The 957-nt window shown below is 39.5% G+C and overlaps 1 protein-coding gene across 1 annotated transcript; it reads right to left on the bottom strand.

The window, feature by feature from the left end:
* Positions 379-957, bottom strand: LOC109826730 (dirigent protein 4-like). Its single transcript, XM_020393745.1, has one exon. The coding sequence runs from the start codon at positions 955-957 to the stop codon at positions 379-381; it is 579 nt and encodes a 192-aa protein (XP_020249334.1).

Below are 957 nucleotides of genomic sequence, written 5' to 3'. Positions count from 1 at the left end.
GGTTATAATGAAATTAATTTCAGTTGTGAATTTAAATGCCAGTAAATTATTTATTTAAAAGTATGAATGTAATAATTATTTAACAAAATAAAATACTCTTTCTAGATGTCTAGGAGCGGAACACAGCCATACTCTTGTGCGATTTCTTGGCCAACAGCAACAAAAGCTTATTTGACTCCATAAGATTGGACAGTTAAACATGAACGTTTCGACTCCCAATCTACTCAGCCAGGTTCAAAGTTCACAACTCAAGCATAATAACACCACAATTATTAATAACATGCCCAGTTTTCCAATCAAAGGGCTTATTTTAGATAACCTCTATATTCTTCCACGTCGACAAATAGAGGCTATAATCGTGCACTATTTCGCACTCAATTACATAGTAGTGCCATGTTCCATCTCAGGCTCCAATTCCAGATGTTTTTTGCAGTAAGGCTTAATATATATGTCGAACGAACTCACAGTTGCCTTAGAGCTACAATTGTACGACATCCCTCGAACAATATATCCCTTAGCCATCAAGAACTTCTCAGTTCCTGCGATAATACTGATAACGGATTTTCCATAAGAAGGCACCGACCTTCGTCCATATATGGAAACAATACTATTATTATATTTTCCTGCAACAAATACAACGTTACCCAACAGGAGTATGTCCCTTGTTTTGGCAAGTGAGGATTCTACTGACACCCCTTGGAGTCGAGCCACGAGCTTTGATTTTGGGTCCTTCCCTACCCTGAGCTCGTGGTCATTTACTCGAGTAGTACCAAAGGAGTATGGAATTTTGCCAGGATTGATGATGGTTAGGGTTGTGGCCTCTGGGCCCTCGATAATCCTGTGCAAGTAGAGGGGGATATGGATGAATTTTCCTTTGTGACAGGTCTGGAAAGAGAGAGGAACGATGGCTAATAGGGTAAACAGAAGAAAGCTATAGGTTACTGAAGAAGAGGCCAT

Source organism: Asparagus officinalis, chromosome 10 (genome assembly GCF_001876935.1).
Source record: "Asparagus officinalis chromosome 10, Aspof.V1, whole genome shotgun sequence".
In the NCBI taxonomy this organism is placed as follows: domain Eukaryota; kingdom Viridiplantae; phylum Streptophyta; class Magnoliopsida; order Asparagales; family Asparagaceae; genus Asparagus; species Asparagus officinalis.
Note: the sequence above shows the minus strand (reverse complement) of the source record. Positions and strands in the feature narration are given on the sequence as shown.